Source organism: Chiloscyllium plagiosum, chromosome 32 (assembly GCF_004010195.1).
Source record: "Chiloscyllium plagiosum isolate BGI_BamShark_2017 chromosome 32, ASM401019v2, whole genome shotgun sequence".
NCBI classification, from domain to species: Eukaryota; Metazoa; Chordata; class Chondrichthyes; order Orectolobiformes; family Hemiscylliidae; genus Chiloscyllium; species Chiloscyllium plagiosum.
The window spans coordinates 3,691,410-3,713,954 of NC_057741.1; the positions used below are offsets into that span (position 1 = coordinate 3,691,410).

General features: G+C 40.0%; 1 protein-coding gene across 1 annotated transcript in view; it reads right to left on the reverse strand.

Annotated features, from left to right (window-relative positions):
* Window positions 1-3,630: 3,630 nt before the first annotated feature.
* The window catches only part of LOC122539324 (cyclin-A2-like), a 32,273-nt gene continuing 13,358 nt past the window's right edge, over window positions 3,631-22,545 (reverse strand). Inside the window, exons 3-8 of the mRNA XM_043674028.1 lie at window positions 20,849-20,961; window positions 17,279-17,502; window positions 14,491-14,695; window positions 13,659-13,772; window positions 8,384-8,517; window positions 3,631-4,853 (exon numbers count right to left, since the gene is read on the reverse strand). Of these exons, the coding sequence (XP_043529963.1) occupies window positions 4,790-4,853; window positions 8,384-8,517; window positions 13,659-13,772; window positions 14,491-14,695; window positions 17,279-17,502; window positions 20,849-20,961 (854 nt within the window). The 3' untranslated portion in view covers window positions 3,631-4,789. The remainder of the gene's footprint in view (window positions 4,854-8,383; window positions 8,518-13,658; window positions 13,773-14,490; window positions 14,696-17,278; window positions 17,503-20,848; window positions 20,962-22,545) is intronic.

The window sequence follows — 22,545 nt, forward strand, 5'->3', positions numbered from 1 at the left end:
CATAATTGCATTAAAATACAAGCAATGTACTGTAAATGCTGGTGATTTGTAATAAAAGTGCTACAGAAACTCAGCAGGTCTGACAACAACAACTGTGGGGTGAGAAAAAGTTAAGTGAACATCCATTCTACTTTGTTTTTGCGTTTCATTCACTGCCACATCTCTTCCAGTTTTATCCATCGTGGAGTAGTTCTGCACTTCGGTTCCATTGAAGTCCCATTGGATTCAAAACAACTGTTTTTCTCTCCAAAGACCAGAGTTTCTCCAGCACTTTGCTTCTGGTACAATCATTGGAGTCAAGAACAAAAGACAATCTTACTGAAATATAAAAGATGCTGAGGGGAACACTCTAGGGTTGATGGGAGGAGAGAAGGTTTGCTGGCAGCATGCTGGAATGGAAAAAGGTCAAGTGGTGTATCCTCTAGTTGGATGGTAGAAGACGGGTAATTGATGTGGTAACCATGTCAGAGGCTATGGCCAGGTAATGATGGAAAGGGAACATTACCTTTTCCAAATTCACATGGGCTATATTTGCCCCTTTTAGTTCAAGTGTTTTGATACTATGATAACCGTGGAAACCTGACAAGAAAATTCAAATATGGAGCACTAGGAAAGATGGACACAGATTTGAAAGACAATTGAACATATTGAGGAACAGGATGTTGGAGACAGGGCAGTAGTTTGCAAAGATGGTGTAGGAGTGTTTTTGAGGAGGGGGTGAAGATGGCAAATTTAGAAAAGGAGAGATAATTGTTCCCTATAAGAGTAAACAGGATCAGTTAGCATGAGCAGCAGGATGGGCGACTGGATAGTCAGCTATTTGGTGGGAGTAAGTTTGAGGAAGCACAACGTTAATTTTGTGAACAAAGCAGAGGGAAGCTTGAAGGAGGTTTGCTTAGTAGGCTGGTAGAGGTGTGGGAAGCAGTAGGTAGATTTCTCCATCTTGGTGATAAATCAATGATCATAATTATCCTCAACTCCAATAATAAGCAAGACGTTAAAATAGTTAGCGTTTGCACATCTCAATTTTAATAAAGAACAGAACAGATTTAAATGGTCTAGCAGGATGACTAAACAGTTGCCCACTACACTTTATCAAGTCTGTGTTGTGAGGCTTGAGGGATTGTGCGAGGCCAAGCATGTGAAGGTTTTATTTGAAACTCAGGCTTCAAGTGGTGTGGATACAGTTGGATAAGTCAGTTGTGATTAAAAAAAAAGAGCTGAAGGCTACATATTTGATAAGTTCCAAGTGACTTTGTAGCATTCTGTATCCAGCCCCAAGAGGGAAGAGAAAGAAACAGACCCTGGGGATATGAATGGGTAAAGTGAATGCAAAGAAGTGAATGATAAAAATAGCTTATCAGGTGATACAAATGGTGAAGATAGCAAGACCAAAAAGATGTGAACGTCAGTGAGGCAGCTATGAATATAAATGCCATAAACATGTGGAAGGGACTAATTATGGATGCAAAGCAGAAACAAAAGTTGGGTGTGAAGAAAATCAAACTGACTTCAAAATGGTTTGATCACACCTTTCAGTATGTTGGTATTTGATGCATGGGTTTTCTGAAAAAAGTGATCTGCACATTTACAAAATATTTGAAATCTGAATGGAAACCATTATTCAGTAAAACCCTGAAAGTTGTGTTGCGAACTTTTAAATGCTGAGTCAGAGACAACCTGATAAAGTAAATTTTTTTGAATATTGGCTTGTCAGTAAAAAGGTGTTGATGAATGACATTGTTCAGAAATGTTGGAGATCTTAACTTCCCTGATTTTTTTTTGTTGAAGAGTTTGCATGGGAGAGCCGACTAATACAACTTTATGACCAAACGCTAATAAGTGATTGGAAAAACTCAATACATTAAAGAAAAGAGTCAACAACAGTCCTGGTCATGTGGATTAGTAGATGACGCTTTTGAAGATGATTGTGGTCACACTGTATTAAAGTATGCATACAGGTCAAGAAATATTATAGTTTAACACAGTCAGTTGCACAGGATTTTTTTTATTAGAAGTTTGAGATGAAAGATATAACCTGATTGAAGAGATTAAAATTTAAGCTGAAGGTGGACATGATTTGGAAGATGATATTGTCAAAGACTTGAGGTCAGGGGTAAGTCGAAGATAGAGTGGTCATTTGCGAGGATGAATGCAGGTTATGGGTTAGGATAGCAGCTTTAAAATTAAAGTAGAGGCAAAAGAACTGTTGACTCAGTTTATCATAAGAACCAGGAAAGCATGTCAGGTGGTTAGAAGGTTTAATGGGAATTACAAAATACAGCAACTATAGAAAGAAATTTGGAAATGAATCTCAGCAGATTTTAGGGAGTTTTGCACTTAAGGATTTGGAGAAGAGACTGGCAATGCAGAGGCAGCCAACCAGATTAGATTCCCTACCGTGTGGAAACGGGCCCTTCGGCCCAACAAGTCCACACCGACCCTCCGAAGAGTAACCCACCCAGACCCATTCCCTCTGACTAACGTACCTAACACTATGGGCAATATAGCATGGCCAATTCACCTGACCTGCACATCTTTGGATGGTGTAGGAAACCCGGGGGGAAACCAACACAGACATGGGATAGTTTTGATCTTAGTTATCAAATTGGCTCTGCGCATTTTCTGGGTATGAAGCTGGGAAAGATGGTAGTTAGAGATTTCAGGTGACAGTTTGTAGTGAAAATAAGCCAGGGGCTATCTTGAAATAGTGAACAGTTGTGACCAAGAACAGCAAGACAGTTATTGTGCTTCACCTAATATAGCCAGATCTAGCTAAGAGTGGCTGATCCCAAAAGAAATGAGGAATCAGCACCTGAGACAGCGTGGGAAGAGGTGTAAAAGTTTACTAATATGAAAATAGGGAGACCTAATGGTAGTGGAAGGCTGGTAGAATGCTTAGGTATTGCAAGGGGACAGCTTGTGGCAGGGACTGAAGATAATGGCAATTATTTATGACCTGTAGTTACTGAACCATTTGAAATAGATCCATTTAGTACTTCCTGCTTTAAATAACAATCCCAATCCTTTTTCATTTACTCTACAAAATTGAACAGCATCCTTGTGAACTTCCTCAGAATCCTCTGGAGGACCTCAATAATCTTCCCAATGTGTTGTTCAGACTTTTACTTTTGGTTAATTTCAGGTGAAACATAAATCAGCATCTTGGGGGCGGAGCATGACTTGGTTTTGTAAATAATGATATTACATACAAAAACCAAATATACCAAACATTACTTGTCCAATCAAATTCATGGTTACATTTAACAACTCCCTCTGCCCTTGCACTACACCCCAAAGAGTGTCATTATTGTAGTGTCTCCCCAAAGGAGTTGCTTCTAACTTAAAATTAAATTGCATCTCCCTTTTTGCACCAAAGTGTTCTGCTGTTATAATCCTGCTCACTAGTTACTGCATTGCTACACTATTATCCATAAATTTAGACACTACTTATTTACCAACAGTCAGGTCATTTGTATTCCAGAAAAGTACAATGTATTTGGCCTCAAAAAAGTACCAAAATATAAAAACGAAGTGCAGTTTTGAAGCAGTTACAAAGTTTAAGAACCTAAATGAAAATGCAAGTAATACTTAAAAAAACTGAATCCAACATTCACACACAAGCACAAGTGGACTGAATGCATGTTTATTTGTGAATTTGTTACATATTCCATAATTTACATTGGAAGCCATTCAAATAGGCATGGTAACAAGGGCTTGATTTTTCCCTGCCTAGTTATGCCATGGTTTTCAGGCACAAAGAAAGATGTTTTATAAAGATTAGTGCAACCAAAAAGGTTGAGTATACACCTTAAAACACAAATCAGTGTTCATGTATTGATTGTCCAACTATAATGGCAACTCCTCTTCCCATCACATATCTCAATCCAAAAGGCCAAAGTTTTGAAAGAGAGTGAAGAAGAAGAAAGCTCAAAAGTTGATGTTAAAGCATGTTTGCTTATTAAAAAGAGGACAGATTTCTGGTAAAGGCATATTTTAATCAAAAACAGGGTCAAATTAAATCTCCTTATGATCTACAAAACATATGCCTATTCACTTATGATAGTTCAAGAATTTTAACCTCAACTGACAAGCAGTAGGGAAATGGCATCAATGGAATTGGGCATCATAAGCAAAAGTAATTAATCCTCAACAAGTGAATGCCAAATGCTTGTTTAGCTAAATTGGAGGATTGTGTTTAGACATAATATTGAGCATACCCCAACAGGCCTATATTGCAGTCATTATAATCCACATTCGAAAGATTTTCCCCCTGAAATCGTGGAAGCACCATTAGATCTTACTAAATTAGTACACCGGGCAAGACTGGCCATACTTTACCCACTTGGCATGTTTAATTGACATTTTTGTTCAACTGACATTGGTTGAAAGAAGCCAGTCAGGATCATTATAAAATAATACATCGGCATTCTTTAAGAGATACCTAATACTCTACTTGCGATAAAAAAATTGTACGCACATAGTTTTACCAAGTGAATTAACAAAACATATCCTATTAGTTCGTTTGGGCTTGGTTAATTTAGCTCTAAAATATAAAAGTTGTATACAATGGGATTGCACGAGTTCATAATTCAGAAATGTACAAGTATAAAACATATTTCACCTGTTGTATTATCCCACAAGAGTTAGCAAATTACTACTGGTGTAGATTGCAGTGGCAGGTTGGTCAAAGTCCACATTACGTTTAAAATACTGAGCTGTACAAAAATACTCTTCAGATTCTACAAATGTATGCAATATATACACACACTAAACAAGGCTGATAGCATCACTGTTTTAAAAGCAGCAGGTCCAAGGAAAGTGGTGGGTCAATGTTTGACACGCCATGATACCTGCAAGAGAAAATTCATCATCAAATGAGACAAGTGACTTTTGTGGTTCAGCATTTATCACACAAAGCTCAAATCAACATGGCAGAAGTTGTGCACTACCAATCTTTTTATCCAGTTCAATGGCAGCGTTATTTGCCTCATGTATTAGATAGATTTTTGGATCAACAATATCACATACAGACCAAATCAAAAAACAGAAATTCAGCAGCTAACTTGCAGTAACTGGACTTGGCAGATTCAAGTTCTTACAAAAGGATCCCAGCTAAAACTGTGTATTTCATGCAAAGTGCTTCACAAAGCACAGTAAAAATCTAGATGTAGCCCCAAATGATGAAGATGAATAAACTCAACAAGGGAGCTTGGATAGAGAGTGTTTAAAATTGAACTGAATGTATTCCTCTCAATAGAAGTCACTTAAACACGAAAGTAATGTAATGTAATGTATAAATTAACTGTCTCTACTATGGACTAGTTTATAAACTGCATCAGCTTTGATGGCAAGATGAGCAATCCAAAAATGGAAATTGTTGAAACTGTTCCTTTTAACTGAGAGGAGAGCATTAAAAGTGACTCTTCAGAATGTCCCAAGCAGCTTCAGCATTTTTTTAATAGATTAGATTCCCTACTGTGCAGAAACAGGCCCTTCGGCCCACCAAGTCCACACCGACCCTCTGAAGAGTAATACACCTAGACCCATTCCCCTACTCCCTATTAATGCACCTATCACGATAGGCAATTTAGCCTGGCCAATTCACCTGACCTGCACATCTTTGGACTGTGGGAGGAAACCAGAGCACCCAGAGGAAAGCGACACAGACACAGGGAGAATGTCTGTGTGGAGTTTGCACAGTCACCTGAGGTTAGAATCAAACCCGGGTCCCTGGTGCTGCGAGGGAGCAGTACTAACCACTGAGCCACAATAGTTTCAAAACATTCGCTGAAACTCTTATCCTTTCCTGTATTAACTCTAGACTTAACTATCCAAACACACCCACTCAGCCTCCCACATTCAACCGCTCTATAATCTCAAGAATATCTAAAATTTCTGCCACCCACATGTTCACTTGTACCAAAACTTGTTCACCCATCACCCCTGTGCTCCCTAATGCATAAAGGCTCCTATTTATAGGCAGCAACAATTTAAAGTTAGATTAGATTAGATTACAGTGTGGAAACAGGCCCTTCGGCCCAACAAGTGCACACCGACCCGCCGAAGCTAAACCCACCCATACATTTACCCCTTACCTAACGCTATGGGCAATTTAGCATGGCCAATTCACCTGACCCTGCACATCTTTGGACTGTGGGAGGAAACCGGAGCACCCGGAGGAAACCCACGCAGACACGGGGAGAACGTGCAAACTCCACACAGTCAGTCGCCTCAGGCGGGAATTGAACCCGGATCTCTGGCGCTGTGAGGCAGCAGTGCTAACCACTGTGCCACCGTGCCGCCCAAAAGTTCTCACCCTTGATTTAGTTCCTGTACCACATAACCTTCGAGACCTCGACAACTCATTTAGTTTCAGAGTCCAGCAATACGTTTATTCATTGCTTCACTATCGGTGGCTGTTTCGACAGTTGCCAAAGTAACAGTCTGAAATTCCCATCATAAACCTCTCAGCTTTGCTTTCCTCCTTTAAGATATTCCTGAAAACCTGCTTATTTGGTAATGCTTTTGGTCACCTGACCTAATATTTACATCTGTGGCCTTATGTCAAAAGTCCATTGATAATATTTCTGTGAAACTACAAACACGATAGAAATACAAATTGTTTGTTGATTTGGACATACACCATCAATTCTCCACTATCACTGGTGAATGATCGGTAACTCCTTACTTAACTGCATTGTGGGAGCACCTTCACCACATGAACTGTAGCAGTACAAGCTAAATCAAACATCACCTTCTCCACAGGCAACACGACTTTGATAATGATCACTAGTATCTCATTTGAAATATGAAACAATGAATAATGGGGACAACCTCCAAAAAAAAAAAGGGTGGATTTCCACTCCTAATTGGATGAAAGTTGAACAGTAGATGTTCTAGTCTATTTTATGTTTTACGTAGAACAATACGGTACATTGACAGGCAGGACATTCCACACCCTTACCATTCTGAGTGAAGTACCTGCCTTTGACATCGGTCTTAAATCTATCACCCCTCAATTTGCAGCTATGCTCCCTCGTACAAACAGACATTATTATCTAAGGATAAAGACTCTCATTTTCCACTCTATTTAATCCTCTGATCATCTTGTAGGTCTCTATTAAATCCCCTCTTTAGTCTTCGCTCCAATGAGAACAGACCCAAGTCCCTCAGCCTTTCCTTAAGACATTCCCTCCAGACCAGGTAACATCCTGGTAAATCTCCTCGGCACCTTTTCCAATGCTTCCACATCCTTCCTGTAACGGGGCGAACAGAACTGCACGCAACTTTCCAAGTGAGGCCACACTAGGGTTTTCTACAGTTGCAGCATGACATCATGGCTCCGGAACTCAATCCCTCTACCAATAAAACCGAACACACCATAAACCTTCTTAACAGCACTATCAACCTGGGTGGCAACTTTCATGGATCTATGTACATGGACACTAAGATCCCTCTGCACAGGGACACTACTAAGACTCTTTCCATTGATGAAGTATTCTGCCTTCCTGTTATCCTTCCCAAAGTGAATCACCTCACATTTATCTACATTGAACTCAGTTTGCAACTTCTCAGCCCAATTCTGCAGTTTATCCAAGTCCCCCTGCAACCTGCAACTTTCTTCCACACTGTCCACCACTCCGACTTTAGTGTCATCTGCAGACTGACTAACCCATCCACCTACTCCTCCGTCCAAGGCATTTACAAAAATGACTAACAGCAATGGTCCGAAATCAGATCCTTGTGGCACACCACCAGTAACTGGACTCCAGGCTGAATATTTTCCATCAACCACCAATCGTCTTCTTACAGAAAGCCAGTTTCTAATCCAAACTGCTAAATCACCCTCAATCCCATGCCTCTGCATTTTCTCCATCAGCCTACCATGTGGAACCTTATCAAAGGCTTTACTGAAGTCCATGGACACCACATCAACTTCCCTATCCTCATCCACATGCTTGGTCACCTTCTCAAAAAAAAAACTCAATGAGGTTTGCCCTTGACAAAACCATGTTGACTATCTCCAATCAAATTGTTGGTTGCTAGTCGAATATAAATCCTCTCTCATAATCCTTTCCAAAAAAACTTGTCCAACTACAGACGTAAGGCCGACTGGTCTTTATTGAAAATATAGTTCCCTTTATGATGCAATTTGTTACACTGTATTTTCTTTTACCCATCTCAAATATCACTGCTTTAAAAATAAATTCTGGCCAAGGAAACCAAAACATAATTGTTATCCAACAAGCTTTTCTAAAAACAAAAGTTTTAAAACTTATGGATGAGAAGTAACATATGTAAGTATAACAAACCAACCAGAATTTAATTTCAAATCCTCCCCTTTGCTCATTGACAAGTTGCCAGCTAGTATTGTACTTACTTAGAGCTCTTATATTTCTCCCGCACTGCTTGCTGCGCATGCTCGGGTGCTTTGAGGTAGTTTTGGTGAAGGTCTGTCACACAAGGCATTAAGCTTTCTAAGACGTATCCTGTCAATTGAGCTAATGATCTAGGCTAGAAAGAAAATAGAATTGAAATTATTGCAAACAATACTTTGTCTTCATTAAACCTAAACACAATAGCATCTGGCAAACGGCACATCTAAAGCAAAAGTCTAAAATTACAGGTGATCATAGATGGGGAAAACAAAGTTGCCCGGCTACATAATATTTGAAACAAAACGAGAAGGGGGTACCCAGATGGTAAATGACAAGAAAAGCATTAATATGAAGTGATCTGGCCTCAGAAGTTCATTAAGTAGAATCAGGAGAAGCAAGAAACTGGATAAGTTTAAGCTTATTATAATGTTGGACAGAGTATAAAACAAATGATTGGAGCTTGAAATAAAAGTAGCGTGATAATTGTGGGAAACTTTAATCTTCATATAGGCCTGGACGATTAAATTGGCAATAGTACTGTAGAAGAGCTTGTAGAATATTCAATAAACTGGTGGAACTCACCAAGGATAAAATATGTATCTACTGTGGATCTACTAACAAAGCAGGGTTATGGTTTAGAATCACTACAGTCTGGAAACAGGCCCTTCGGCCCAACAGGTCCACACGGACCCTCCGAAGAGTAACCCACCCAGATCCATTACCCCTCCACTATATTTATCCCTGACTAATTGCACTACAGGCAATTTAGCATGGCCAATTCACCTGACCTGGACATCTTTGGACTGTGGGAGGAAATCGGAGCACTCGGTGGAACTCACTGTACAGACAGTCGCTCGAGGTGGGAATCGAACCCGGGTCCCTGGTGCTGTGAGGCAGCAGTCCTAACCACTGAACCACTATGCCATTATTGTAGTAAAACGATCCTCAAGTAGTGACAGCTCCACCACTGAAACAGGCCATTTGGCCCAACAAGTCCATACTGATCCTCTGAAGAGTAACCCACCCAGACCCATTCCCCCTACCCGATATTTACTAATGCACCTAACACTATGAGCAATTTAGCACGGCACTTCACTTGTCACATCTTTGGACTGTGGGAGGAAACCCATGCAGACACAGGGAAAATGTGCAAATTCCACACAGACGGTCCCCACCATACAACCTTGTCATGGTCGACGCTGCGAGACTTGTCAGTGTTGACACAGATACCACCATTACACGTGACAACACCTCCCACCATGTATGCTGCAGGTACACATGACTCCACCAACATTGTCTAATTCATATGCTGCCCGGAGGCATGGTAAATTGGCGAAAGCGGAGCAGAGGCTACGGCAACGGATGAATGGATACCTCAAATCAGTCAACAGATAGGAGTGTTCCTCCCAGTCAGAGAACACTTCAGCAGCCTGGGACGTTCAGGTGACCATCCAAGGTGGATTTCGGGACAGGCAACAACACAAAGTGGCCGAGCAGAGACTAATAGCCAAGTTCGGTCCCCATTGGGACGGCCTCAACCGGGACACACACTTCTACACGTACTCTCGCTCAGACTCATACCCACTTCTCCACCCCCTCCACATGAACACAAGTTTGTGGGGCGAATTTGTACTTGCAGAATTACATTTTATTTTGCTCAAAACTGCATCAATCCATGCAAGATTCTGTAAATCCTGTTTTTTTTTTTTTAAAAAAGACTAGAATCAGTGAACACTGGGGCACAGACAGCCTCACACCATCAATGCATTATCTAGAACAGCATGGCACCTATTGTTAAAGTTCACTTGAGAATGCAACTTTAAAAGAGTTCTGGAATTGACATATGAAAGAACTGAAACTAACGTTCATTCTAAAAGATGAGACACTTAACAATCCAGGTCTTTTTCAATATATAATTTCAGTTACATCACACTGTAAACTTTTGCTATAAATTCTGTGTCTTATGAACTTATACACCACAACCATCTGAAGGAGCAGCGTTCTGAAAGCTAGTGCTTCCAAATAAACCTGTTGGACTACAAGCTGGGGTTGAGCTTTTTTAATTTTGTACACCCCATTCCAACACCGACACATCCAAATCATTCCAGCAAACAGCATGATCCCAGAGGGCTGTGTTGTCTGCAGGAGAGAAGCTCGCTGTTCTGGTTGAAGAACTTGCCGTGAGAGAGGAAGGATTCAATAGTTATAGTCCATGTCAATGCTAATGACGTGCAGGATAAGGAAAGAGGTCCTGCTAAAGTAATGAAACAGGTACTAATTAAAGAGCGGAACTGCAAAATAGTAATCTCTGGATTGATCACCATCCTAACTTGGAAACATCTTTGTTCCTTTACTGACACAGGGTCAAAATCTTGGAATTCTCTCCCAAACAAAGGTTGCTTCCACTGCAGTTTTAGAAAGACTACAGGTGATTTGTTTGAATTTTACAAGATCCTGAATGGTAATGATAAGGTGGACATGGAAAAGATACTTACACTTTGGGCAAGTTCAGAAATACAGCACCGTCCTTTCTAGGACAGGACCGGTTTTCTCGAAGGATGGGGTCATTGAATTGTTTTTTTTAAAAAAAGGAGGCGGCAGATAGACTCAAAGCTAGGAAACGAAGATCATCAAAGGTACATGTGAACGTGAAATTTGGAACACAAATTAGCCATAATTTTATTGAAGAGGATCAAGCTGAAAATTCTACTTCTGCTCCTAAACGAGTACTTTGCCTCAGTGTTTACTGTGGAGGAGGACTTGGAAATAAAGAACGGAGGGAAATAGATGGTGACATCTTGAAAAATGTCCATGTCACAGAGGAGGACGCGCTGGATGTCCTGAAATGCATAAAGATGGGATAAATCCCCAGGACCTGATCAAGTGTACTCCAGAACTCTGTGGGAAGCTAGGGAAGTGATTGCTGGGTCCCTTGTTGAGATAATTGCATCAATAGTCGCAGGTGAGGTTCTGGAAGACTAAAGGTTGGCTAATGTGGTGCCACTGTTTAAGGTGATAAGGCAGTGCCAGGGAACTATAGACCAGTGAGCCTGACATCAGTGGTGGGAAGTTTTGGAGGAAATCTGAGGGACAGGATTTACACGTATTTGAAAAGGCAAGGACTGATTAGGGATAGTCAACACTGCTTTGTGCGTGGGAAATCATGTCTCATAAACGCAAGTTTTTTTGTAGTAGTAACAAAGAGGATTGATGAGGGCAGAGTGGTGGATGTGAGCCATATGGACTTCAGTAAGGCGTTTGACAAGGTTCTCCATGGGACACTGGTTAGCAAGGTTAGATCTCATGAAATACAGGGAGATCTAGCCATTTAGATACAGAACTGGCAAGACTTATACAGGTCCTCAGGAGTGTTGCTGAACAAAAAGACCCTGGAGTGCAGGCTCCTATTCCTTGACAGTAGAGTTGCAGGTAGCTAGGATAGTGAAGGCGGCAGTTGATATGCTCTTCTTTATTGGTCAGAGTATTGAGTACAGGAGTTGGGAGGTCACGTTGTGGTTGTACAGGAGGTTGGTTAGCCACTTTTAGAATATTGTGTGCAATTCTGGTCTCACTCTTATCAGGATGTTGTTAAACCTGAAAGGGTTCAGAGAAGATTTACAAGGATGTTGCCAGGGTTGGGGAATTTGAGCTACAGGGAGAGGCTGAATAGGCTGGGGCTGTTTTCCCTGGAGTGTCAGAGGCTGAGCAGTGACCTTATAGAGGCTTATAAAATCATGAGGGGCATGGATAGGATAAATAGAAAAAGATATTTTTCCTTGGGTAGGGGAGTCCAGAACTAGAGAGATTAGTTTTAGGCTGAGATGGGAAAGACATAAAATGGACCCAAGGGGCAACTTTTTCACACAGAAAGTGGTGCATGTATGGAATCTGTGCCAGAAGAAGTGGAGGGGGCTACTACAATTACAACATATAAAATGCATCTGGATGGGTGTATGAATAGGAAGGATTTAGAGGGATATATGCCAAATGCTGGCAAATGGGACGAGATTGGATTGGGATATCTGGTCGGCATGAACGAGTCGGACCAAAGGGTCTGTTTCCATGCTGTACATCTCGATGATTATGTGCATTTAATTCATCTTCCAAATAAGTGAATGCAGAGCCCCATGATATTCTAACATCACGAGAACTTTCCTAGTGTCACAAATATCACTGTTTGAAAGAAAGTATACCACCAACACCAATTGAAAACCCAGAGGCATCATCTTAAAACTTGTCACAAAAATCTTGAGTCAGGTCACCCTTGAAAGACTGTGCACATTGGAAACAAAAACAATGTACCGAAAAACATGTAAAAAGGATTTACAAGGAGAAGACATACCCCTGAAAGCCCAACAGGCTGGAACTTGACTAGAGAAGGATGATCTAGAATTCTTTAAAAAGGGCTTTTTAAAACAAAAGTTGCAATATTGAGAAACTACTTCCCCTTGTAGGAGACTCAAATTTTTGAAGCCATAAATTCCAAATAGTGAAAAGATGGGAATTTACAATAATTTCTTTACTCAAAGAGACAGTTAATAAGCGCAAAACCTGCTGCTACGAGCCATAATTAGGTGAATAAATGTAGACACATAAGGGGAAAACACATTAAGACAAGGGATGAAAAGGAAGAGAGGATATGCTAATGGGTTTAAACGAAAGGCAGGAGTCATTTTCTACAACATAAATATCAGGTTAGACTAGTTGGACTTGTCCTGTGGACTAACTTCATGGATAACTCTGCATTTCCTGGGTTAATTGTCAAAGAGTGCGGCAATGGTCAGGCCATAATGTTACAAATTATGGTTCTGTTTACAGTATAACTAAGTGGTTGTCATAACTGTTTAAAATCTGTCCCATGTTGGATGTTTGCACATTAAAGATGGTAGCTTGTTTCATATTTGTACAATGGTCACACCTACCATGGTCACAGAGGGTTGAAGCATGCTCAGCAACCTACTTGCTGCACCTTAAGTCGCTTCCTTAGTGGCTGTAAACTGCTAGACTGAACCAAATTTATAGATTATACAAAACCCTTTTCTGTACATTTGCTTTCTTCGAGGATGTCTAAGGTGTCACTGAATAGTATTGTCAGCAATGACTTGCTAACAAGTAGGATTGTTCACTTAAGAAATTCCACATTTTAGCCATGACTTTTAATCGGTCCACACATGGCCAATGAGCCAGTTCCTAAAGCCACACTTTTGGCCAGAAGTGTTTGCTTTGTTGGAAAAGTTCAGAGAATTTGCAAATAAAAAGAAGTAATTCATAGCTTACCCAGCTAGTTCGTGATATTGTATAGTTGGCCAAACAAAAGGCAGATGCGGCAAGAACCGAAGGCAGGTATTTTAGGAATGGTTCACAATCAATCAAACTGAGCTCTGCTAGGTACTGTCAAAAGGGCACAAAGAAATATTCTGGTTAAAAACAAAGTAGGAATAGGAGATAGGCATACACAGCCTCATGTCTATTTCATCTTTTATTAAAATCATAATTGAAATTCAAACAAACAAAACCCCATTTCCCAATCTATTTTCTAACCACTTTTTAAAAATGCCAATATATACGATCAGTCTTGAAGATCTGGGATTACAAAATTCACAGCCCACTAGGGTTTAAAATTTCAAAACCTTAAATCATGAAAAAAAATTCTCCAGCAGCTTATATTAGCTAAAATCACTCCAATCCAGTTAAAGCAGGCAGAGGCAGAGTTTAAGTGCAAGCAGTTTAGAGAGATTTGAAGAAACAAAAATCCATCCACAGGGTTGTGCGCATCTCCAACTCTGCCTAAAAAGCAAAAAAAGGGCAATAGAGGCAGGAATTCACGACATTTGAAAATGTAGTTGAACAGTTGAAATGTCATTGCATACAAAGCTATAGGCCAAATGCTGGAAAATGGAATTAGAATCTATGTTTGCCGATTAGTGTGGACACAATCTGTACGGTAAAAGAAACTGACTATTCAATGACCCCATTTAATGGAAACAAGGCCAAAAGAAATGTCCTTCAGAACCCAAGGTAGTTTTAGTCCACATTTTAAAAATGATTTAGCCTGATTTAGTGGAACTTGGATGCATAACGTTTACAACAGAACCTGCACAATACTTACCATAGACAAGCTCTCAACTTTACTGCTGGCTTTCTCACGTCCAATATACTGATTAAGGAATTGGTTTATTGTTGGTGCTGCCAAGTCAAATGCCAAAACTTTAAGGATAAGATGTTCCATCCGTAGAACCTGCTTCTTTGTGTAGGTATCGTCTGTAATGTACACAAATTCGGCAACCTCCGGTGGATATATTTCTTCAAATTTTCTACAGGAAGTAAAACCCATCAGCAAGCTTTTCAAAGTAATAACATTGGCAGTATAAATCAAGACAAATAGCTTGTCAGAATAGGATTGCAAGTAAGAAATAACTTCAGTGCAACATTAATTCTATTCCCCACCTTTGCACCAAAAAGATGTAGTTAGAAAGATGCATGTTACAGAGCAGATAGACGTATAAGAGGTCATTTGGTGCATTTTGACTATGTCAATCAAACAGCTGTCAAATTTAATTCCCCCAACGCATTCTTCTCAAAAACCTGAATTGTCCAAACAACATCCAATTAGATTTGAAGTTTCTACGCAATATAATTACATTATCCCCCTATCAGATAATGCACTCTAAAGACATTATGGGCTGTAAAAAGGTCAAAATCATCATTTTCTTCACTTCTGAAGAATTTGGTCCTTAATCCTTTCCCTCCCCATGTTAACCAGTTCCAACACGCACCATAACTTCTGGCTGATGTTCCTTCCTCTTGCAGGATGCACTGCACCCAGAATCTCAAGTGTTACAGTGCAAGGAAGGCCATTCCAGCCTATCCTGAATGCACCAGCTTGTAAATGAGCATCACCCAATGTCAGTCTCCTGCTTTTCCCTCCCACCACATCTCTGCATATTACCATTATCCAAATTATTAATGCCTCTTGAATGCCTTAAATGAACCTGCTCCCACATTTCCAGACAGTGAACTCATATCCTAACTGCTCAGTGAAAAGGGATTTGCGTCACTTCACCCTTACTTTTTTGGATTTGCAGATAACTTTACATCCATATCCTGATCCTCTTGAGCAGGAACAGTTTCTTCCCATCTACTCTATGCAGCCTGCTCATGATTTTGAAAGCCACAAAACAGATCCCCTCAACCTTATTCTCACCAAGAGTCCTAACTTCAATCTATCCTCATTAGGTGAAGTTCCTCATCCCTGGAACCATTCTTGTAAACCACTTCTGTACACTCTTCCAATGCATTCACATCCTTGCTATAATGTGGCACCCAGAATCATACACAAGTCTAGCAAGTATCTTTTACAAGTTCAACAACTCCTTACTTTCTTACCATGGCTCTATTAATAAAACTGAGAATACTGTATATTTTGCTTTCTCTACTGGCCTTCTCACTGTTATGACCTGTGCACATACACATGCAGGTCCCCTTGCTCCTGCATTCATCTTATATAGAATTATATTCCCCATGCTGTGTCTGTTGTTGCGGCAAAAATATACCACCACACACTTCAGCATTGAAACTCATTCCCCACATACCTGCCCACTCCAACTTGTCTACGTTCTTCTAAGATTCTGTGCTGTCCTCACTTTACAATTCTTCAAAGTTTGTCTTATGCAAACTTTGAAATTGTCCCCTTCACAACTAAAATCCAAATAATGAGTATGTATAGATCTCAATACCCACCCCTACAAACCCACATCCAGCTAGACAACTTGCTGACTATTACTCTGTTGTTTGCTATCATTTAGCCAATCTGTACACATTTGCTACGGACCCTTTTATTCCATGAGCTATAACCTTCCTCAAGTCTGAGGCACTATATCAAAGGCCACTGAAAGTCCATGTTTACTGCAGTGATATCCCCATTGAACTTTGTTATTTCTTCCAAAAACTCCAGCAAGTTGATTGAACTGGACTTTCCCCTTTAGAAATCCATACTGACTTTAACCACCCCACCCTTTTCCATGCAACTAATTTGATTCCAAATAATTGTTTCCAGAAGCTTCCCCACCACTGAAATTAAACTGACTGGTTTGTACTTACTGGGCTTATCATTACAACCCTTCTTAAACAAGGCCATAATATTTGCAATTCTCCAGTTTGACCCTTCAGACCCACTGCGGTTTCCACACACGTCCTTCAAAATCCTTGGATGCATCTCATCCAGTCCCAGTCCAAGAGCCTTTTCAACTTTAAATACAAGAGAGTCTGTCCAACACTTCTACCCAATCGACGATGAACCATTCCAACCAGCAATATTGCTCAAAGTTCTGACGGTCAACTCCAAATATATGCAGATTTGCTGAGTTCACTCACAGGCATAGCTTGGTAATAGCATTAACTTCAATGTTCTCATTAAATTGCAAATTAGGTCAATTTATAATTTTAGTACTGTGCCTTGTTGACCAAAAACTTTCAAATTTAGAACCTTCAATTCATATTGGATTAACACCAAAAAAGAAAATTAGGAAATAAGTGAAAATGATGGTCTTCAAAGTTTCAAAGATATAAAGTATTCAAGATTAGGGAACTGAAAATGGGTCACAACTGGATACCCAATGACAAATGAAAAACTAAAAGGCCAAAACTAAATTAAGATCAAAAACAGAAGCCTGGAAAATTCAGAGAAGTAAACTAGTTTGAAGTTTAAACTAACCCATTACAGAGGAACCTCAATTATCCAGCATTTGACTATCCGATATTCGGATAGTCCGGCAAAATCGCAAGGTCCTGATACTTGGCTAAACTATGTTATCCGGCATTCAATTAACTGAACGAAATATGCCCCACCCGTGTTCTTCGGATAATCAAGGTTCCTCTTTAGCGAAGTTTATACTTACGATGCCAACAGCATGGCAGCAGTTCCTACAAGCTGGAGCTTCCCTCGGAGGACAGACATAGATGACAAGAATCTGTCAATGTAGTTTACAGCAAGATATAATGTTTCATTCTGCAATTTGTATTCTTCACCAACTTCCACAAGCCAATCAACAAGGATAGCCCTCATACTACTGGTTATATCAGGCTGCTTCTTCATATACCCTGCTTTGGGTCTGCATTTCAGCTAAACAGTAAGGGAGAAAAATTGTAAGATATCAGCTTTGATCAGAAATCATCTTTTCATGAAGACCATGCTTTTTTTTCCCCCAAAAATCCTCCTTTACACACAAACTTAAAGCAACAGATAAAATACAAGATAGGCCCAGATATAAAATTAACCTATTGTCAATGTAGTTATTCTTGTTACGTAGCAAAGATCACAGCTATTCTGATTAGCATATAATGTTACAAAATCTGGTTGTTAACAATTTCCATGTTACCCTTGTTCCTTTTAGTCCATGGGCTTCAAATTTGCTGGAAAGCCTCAATATACTTTTGGGTATTCCATGTACACCACATCAATTCAATTATCCTCAATCCTCATAACATTTAGATTAGTTATAACAATTCACTTTTCTTAAAAAAAAAAAGACTCCATTGTAACTTTCGCCATAAGAGGTGAGAGCAGAATTTGGCCCATTGAGGCTGCTCTAACATTCGATCACAGTTAATGTTTTTCAACCCCTATTTAGAACAATACAGCACAGAACAGGCCCTTCGGCCCACGATGTTGTGCCGAACTTCTAACCTAGATTAAGTACCCATCCATGTACCTATCCAAATGCTGCTTAAAGGTCGCCAATGATTCCAACTCTACCACTCCCACGGGCAGCGCATTCCATGCCCCCACCACTCTCTGGGTAAAGAACCCACCCCTGACATCTCCCCTATACCTTCCACCCTTCACCTTAAATTTGCCTGCCTTCTTCCCATAACACTCAATTCCCTTATCATTCAAGTAGGTAACTGTCTTAAATACAATGACTTGGCCTATACAGTACTCTGTGAATGCGAATGCCACCAACCTCCGACTGAAAAAATTCCTCCTCACCTCAGTTCTAAAGAGTCAACCCTTATGAGGCTGTGCCTTTGGGCCCTAGTCTTTCACAGTGAAAAGATCTTCCCCATAAGCAAATCTAGGGCCTCAGTATTCTGTAAATTTCAATGAGATTCCACCCTCACCCTTCCAAGTGTGATCGAATACAGAACCAGAGTCCCCAGCCTCTCCTCACAAGACAAGTCCTTCATCCCCAGGATCATTCTTACAAATCTCCTCTGGTCTGCAAATAATTCCTTTGACATGGTGCACAAAATTGCTCACAATATTCCAAATGTGGTCTAACCAGAGCTTTATACAACCTCAGCAATATGTTTCTGCTCTTATAATCTAGCCATGTTGAAATGCTAACACCGCATTTGCCTTCCTAACATGTTAATCTGAAGGAATCATAGTTCAGAATTCTTCAAGTCCCTGCTGTGCTTCAAATTTCTGAAGCCTTTCCACATTCATAAAATATTCTAAAATGTTTATTCTTCCTACCAGAATGCATACCTCACACTTGCCCACTCTCCTAGCCTGCCCAAGTTTTCTACAGCCTCTTCATATGTATAATATGATCTATACCTCCACCTACCTTTGTTGCTAAGCTTACAGGTGACAACTCCCAGTTTTTGTTCAGATTGCTAATATATAATGAGATAGTTGTGGTCCCTGAAGAACTCTGCTAGATACCAGCTGCCATTCTGAAAAAGACCCATTTGTGCTGACTCTCTGCCAAAATCAGCCACCCTCTAATCACTGCCCAGTTCCTTGTCCCAATAACCACCTGTGCGGTAACGTAAAGGCCTTTTGGAAATCTAAATAGATCAGGTATACTGGCTCTCCATAGTCTAAAATTTGCTCATCATCTTCTCAAAGAATTCTAAGATTTGTTAGGCATGACCTTCTCTTCACAGAACAAGCAAACACGGCCCTATTTTACCATGCACTTCCAAATACTCCACAATCTCACCCTTAATAATAGACTCCAAAATCTTACTAATGGAGGTCAGTCTAACTGGCCTAAAATTCTTAAATAGGTGTGTTACTTTAGCCATTTTCCACTGATCCCTTTAAAATCACTACCAATGCCTCCACAATATTCTCAGCTTCAGAATACGAGGGAACTGTTGACAATATTTAAGTATGCCTCAGGCAATTGTTTGTAAAAGATTTTCTGCCAAAGTTAAACTGATTGGGCTGCAGTTTTAGAGTATGTCCCTACATCATTTTTTTGAAGGGTGCAATATTTGCAATTCCAGACTTTTTGGCACTTCTGCATTGAAAGAGAACTAAAGATCCTCGTCACTGTCTCTGCAATTTCCTCAGTATGGTCAGCCACATCTGATCCTGTTCTGATGAATCAGAAACTTTAAACAGAAGCACCTTAACACCTCTTTGCATCTCAGGCCCGTCACTCATCTTTGATTATGATTTTAATAGTATCTGCATTCGTCTTTGTTAAGGAAGGAAGTACTAATATAGCACCTTAGCTATGTCCACTACCTTCATGTGGAAACTTCCATATTGATCTAAGCCCAATGCCTCTTCTCACTTGCCTTTTATTATTTATCTACCAATAGAGGTGTTTGGAGTCTGTGATGTTGGCTGATATCTCAAACACTGCTTCAGTTCTTTTTTGAATTCAACCTGGTTCTCACTTGTTAGCAACCAGACATTGACTGAACAAACAAGAATTTTTAAAAAAGTCAGGAAATGCCTGTATGGCTTTCCTTGGTCACAATCTCAACAGTGGGTGGAGGGGTCCTCTAAATAATCAAAGTCTGAGATTTGGTTGCAGTTTTATGAATTAGCAGATCTCAATTTAAGTATCATAGAATCCCGACCATGTGGAAACAAGCCATTTGATCCAATAAATTCACACAGACTTTCTGAAGAGCATCCCACCCAGACTCAGCCCCCATACCCCATCGCCGTAGCCCTACATTTCCCATAGCTAATCTACCTTATCTACACATCCCTGAACACTGTAGACAATTTAGCATGGCTGATCCTCCTAACCTGCATATCTTTGGATGTGGAAGGAAGCTGGAGCATCTGGAGGAAACCCACACAGGCACTGGGAGAAGGTGCAAACACCACACAAACAAAACGCCTAAGGCTGTAATTGAACCTGGGTCCCTAGCGCTGTGAGGCAGCAGTGCTAACCATGGGGCCACGTGTCGCCCCAATTAAGGCCATCCTCAGAGCCTCCAAATGCTGTTTCGACATTCCAGGACTAAAGGCTATAATCCAAAGACTCAATTATTAGAAGACACTCTGAAGACTTGGTGAAAATTTGTCAGTTTCATGACACACCAATAGAGAGTCATATAAAAGAATCATTTGGGTCAAAAAGTATCAGTCACAAGTCTAGCATCAACAAAAGGAAGAAAAAACTTCATGCATATATTTACAAGTGTACAGTGGGCTCAAAACGTCCAAACGTGAATCCAAGTATAGATATGCCCAGAATGGGCTGCTTTTTTACCTCCATTTCTCTTAGGTATTTGTGTATGTCATCTGCGTATTCAGGTAACACATTAGCATGTACTCGTTTTTCTTCAACTGAAGATACTGACATGTCCAACACCATTGGGGAATCTTAAAACACAGACAAAGCTGATTAGGTTCCTACTCTAACAAAAGTCATTTTACAATTGTACAGCAAGTTAATATGATCAACATCCATTCTGCTGTTAAATGTCTTTATGTGAATGCATAAAGACATGTGCAGATTTTTGTAAATAATTGCAAACATTTTCAACCAATGCATCTTTAACATTAGATGCAAAACAACAGGAAACTTCCAGTAAAATGTAGGAATATCACAGAACATGAGCAGTCACTTTGCATCAATGTGATTAATAATTGCTTTCAATCAGATCAGCGTTACACATCATTTCTTTGGTCAACTTTAGGGTAAAAATGTTTGGTTAAAAAGTGGACCAAAGTGAACAGTTGTGTGTCTTTACTGATAGGGATAACTTTCTCTACAGGAATGAATCCCTGCACTATGTAGGTTGTTACTATCATTTGCACAGTATTACCAGCAGAATTGAAAGTCAGTGTCACTCTAGCACAAGACAAGCTGCCCTTTCCACTCCTGTTCATGTGTAGAGTTTGCTCACTTATCCAACAAAAAAAAAGTAATGACAAAAATTTGATTCTCCACATTGTTTTGCTTTTGATTACATGAGTTGTTTCTGTTACACTTAGTCATTAGATTAAGACAGTGACCACGATTTTTCAAGCTCCTTAAATTCAGTTTGACGTATGGAATGCCTGTCTAATTCAGCTGAACAAAATCCAATGCAACTATTAATGAGTGCTGTTAGACATATTTTCATAATATAAAACAAACTGTACAATACAGGTAACCCAATGGCTTGATTTAAGTGTTTCTCTCTCAACTTCAGCGTGGTTAGAGTGGCTTGAGCTGACAATTAAGAAAATTAAAATGGAAATCAGTTACGAGGGATAGGAAGAAAAATTTTTAAGAAAGAAAATCCACTACCTTAGGTGAGTAAATAATCACTATTTCTCTTGGATACAACAGTGTCAATAAGATAGCATGCTGCTGCAAAGCTTTGCATTTTTTGACAAGGCAAGCTCAGTACTGTGACTAGGTGGACACCGGATCAGATGAACAGTAACAAAGGAAATGGCAAGCTTGAAACAAAAGGGTGGCTCTACCTCACCAGTTCTCCTTACGTTCATTTATCAGGTTAGAATGTTTATTTTCTCCCTCCAACATTCCAGTGACAGACACCCCAACAGTCCCTATTACAAGCTTGGTTTGTTGCTTTTTCAAAAAAAAAATAACCCATTTTCTAATCAAGTTAGTTATTCAGAGATGCTATAACACACCTCTGGAGCAACTGGGACTTGAACTACACCACAAGTGAGTCCCAAGCTTTGTTTCTTCGCCACTAACTCCACCCCATATGCTGGAAACAGTCCAAGGACAAGCTATACCATGCCAAATTTAGTGATGGCATGGATGCATGCTTCAGGACAGTCTATTTTCCACCTTTAACTCCACTGCTCCCTTAACTCATCAGTTCCTAACCTTACATCTGAACTTCTGTTGTTGCAAGAGTGACTATCCCAAACTCCTGGCAGGTGTCTCATTTGATTTTCCATAAACTCGAAGTAATTGAAAAATCTGTTGCAGATACCTCAACT